This window comes from Pleurodeles waltl, chromosome 7 (genome assembly GCF_031143425.1).
Source record: "Pleurodeles waltl isolate 20211129_DDA chromosome 7, aPleWal1.hap1.20221129, whole genome shotgun sequence".
NCBI lineage: Eukaryota > Metazoa > Chordata > Amphibia > Caudata > Salamandridae > Pleurodeles > Pleurodeles waltl.
In genome coordinates, this window is record NC_090446.1 from 647616428 (window position 1) to 647618216 (window position 1789).

General features: G+C 48.1%; 1 protein-coding gene across 2 annotated transcripts in view; it reads left to right on the forward strand.

Moving 5' to 3' along the window:
* The first annotated feature begins 234 nt into the window (after positions 1-234).
* Positions 235-1789, forward strand: part of ERGIC1 (endoplasmic reticulum-golgi intermediate compartment 1) — a 270638-nt gene continuing 269083 nt past the window's right edge. The window contains exon 1 of one of the 2 annotated variants that reach the window (XM_069244648.1): positions 235-386. In XM_069244648.1, the coding sequence (XP_069100749.1) occupies positions 367-386 (20 nt within the window). In that variant the 5' untranslated portion in view covers positions 235-366. The remainder of the gene's footprint in view (positions 387-1789) is intronic. The other variant, XM_069244649.1, reaches the window with a different exon arrangement.

The following is a 1789-nucleotide window of genomic DNA, read 5'->3' on the forward strand; positions in this document are numbered from 1 at the left end:
GACATCAAACATAAAGGTGATCGTTTATTTTTTGGTTCAATGCACTCTAAAGTACAAGCCGTTTGAAACTCGGCTGCTGAGTGGAATTTACAAAGGTAAACAAGTGTTCGAAATGTCCTGAACCATCCTGTTCATGGACACGCCCCTTTCTGTCAGTACCTTATGGGCTGCTCCCACGTGGACCTCCCACAGTCTCTTTAAATCAGTGCCGGAAGTTGTCACCCAAGCCGCATCATTGCTGGCCAATGGCAGGCAGCCGAGCGTCCATACGTGATGTCACATCCGGCGGTCAGTGTGTAGCCGGCAGGCTTGAAGAGGGGAATCCGGGTGGAGGCGGAGTAGACCCGGCAAGAGAGAGGGGGCGCCATGGGCTTCGACTTTCGCAGGTAAGAAAGTGTGTGCAAGCTCCCGTCACCAGTGCCCACCATAGACAGGGCGCACAACCCAGTCCAAGCACTTAGTTCACTGTAACCTGCATCAGAACTGTCAGTGTCACGAGATTATAAGAAAAGCACCATGAAGGGAAAATGAGACTAAATAACAGACTTGATCGTCCTTATACGCCTTTCTCTCCTCCACCAAACAACCCAACGTCTGGCCCCTCCTCTCTATTCTTACCACTGTCTCAGGAACCTCTGTCTTCCCACTGTACTTGATGCACTCCGTCTCTAGGTGCACCCAGAGTTATATTGTGTGCTCTCTTCCTGTCTGCGTCCACGGGTCTCTTGGGCTCCGTCCCTCTTTGCAGCCGAGGAATGATTCCCTCCTTCCCATTTGAAACCAGAGGCTGCTGTCTTCCGCTCTCATCCTAGCCCCAATGGGACCACCCTTTGCACTTAGTGGCTACTGCTTTTCACCCCTTGAACCCAAAGATTGCTGCCTTTCATCTGCAGCTGAACCCATAGGCTATTGCTTTCCACACCCACCAGCACCAAGAGGATGCTTCATCCACCCAGAGGGCTGAAGACTTCCATCCTCTCCCTGGCACCTAGGGGCTGCTGCCTTCCACGCCCCGCCTCTTGCAAACAGAGGTGGTAGCAGCTGCCCACAGTTGTACTCTGAGGGCTGATGAACACCTCCGCACCCCTGCATCCATGTGTGACAACTGGCACCCACTTTTTGTGAGATATAGGCAATACCATGCTGACGTATTACACCCCACCGTCAATACTCTTGTTTTCATTTGGGTGGGGTGAACTTGCACAGCGTGTAGCAACCTCTTCCACCATAGTTCTCACAGGCTCATAATTCTAATACCGTGTAATACACTTAATTTACGTATTTAAGACACAACAGTTGTGGGCTAACACAGGATGCAACCATTTTTAATATTTGTAAATGGAACCATTTTCCTTGAGTAACCACGTTTTACATGCGGCCATTTCGTAATCAGTTAAGCTGTAAACCCGAAGTTTCAGCAAGTACCAAGTAGCGCTCTAGTTTGCTGCTTTGCCCGCGCTGCATTCCATTATATGTGTAATGACTTTTTCACCTTTTTAGGACTATTTATTTTATTGTAGTGCTTTATAAACCTTTTCCTACTCTTGCTGAAGTAAATCAGAAGACAGATAGCAAGCTGCATGGCAGAATAGTGCTCAGTTGTAAGTTTGAATTCCAGTTTGGCTTACATTAGAAACATATTAGTATTTTGTGTAAGCAAGCAGTGCGGTGCTATTGTCTTGGGTCATACACTAAGGTGTGTGATGTCAGGAAGAATACGATTCATTTTTGTGCCGACTAGTGTGGGTCTCTAAGAAAACCAATCGAAAGCAACGCCTTGGCCTAGACT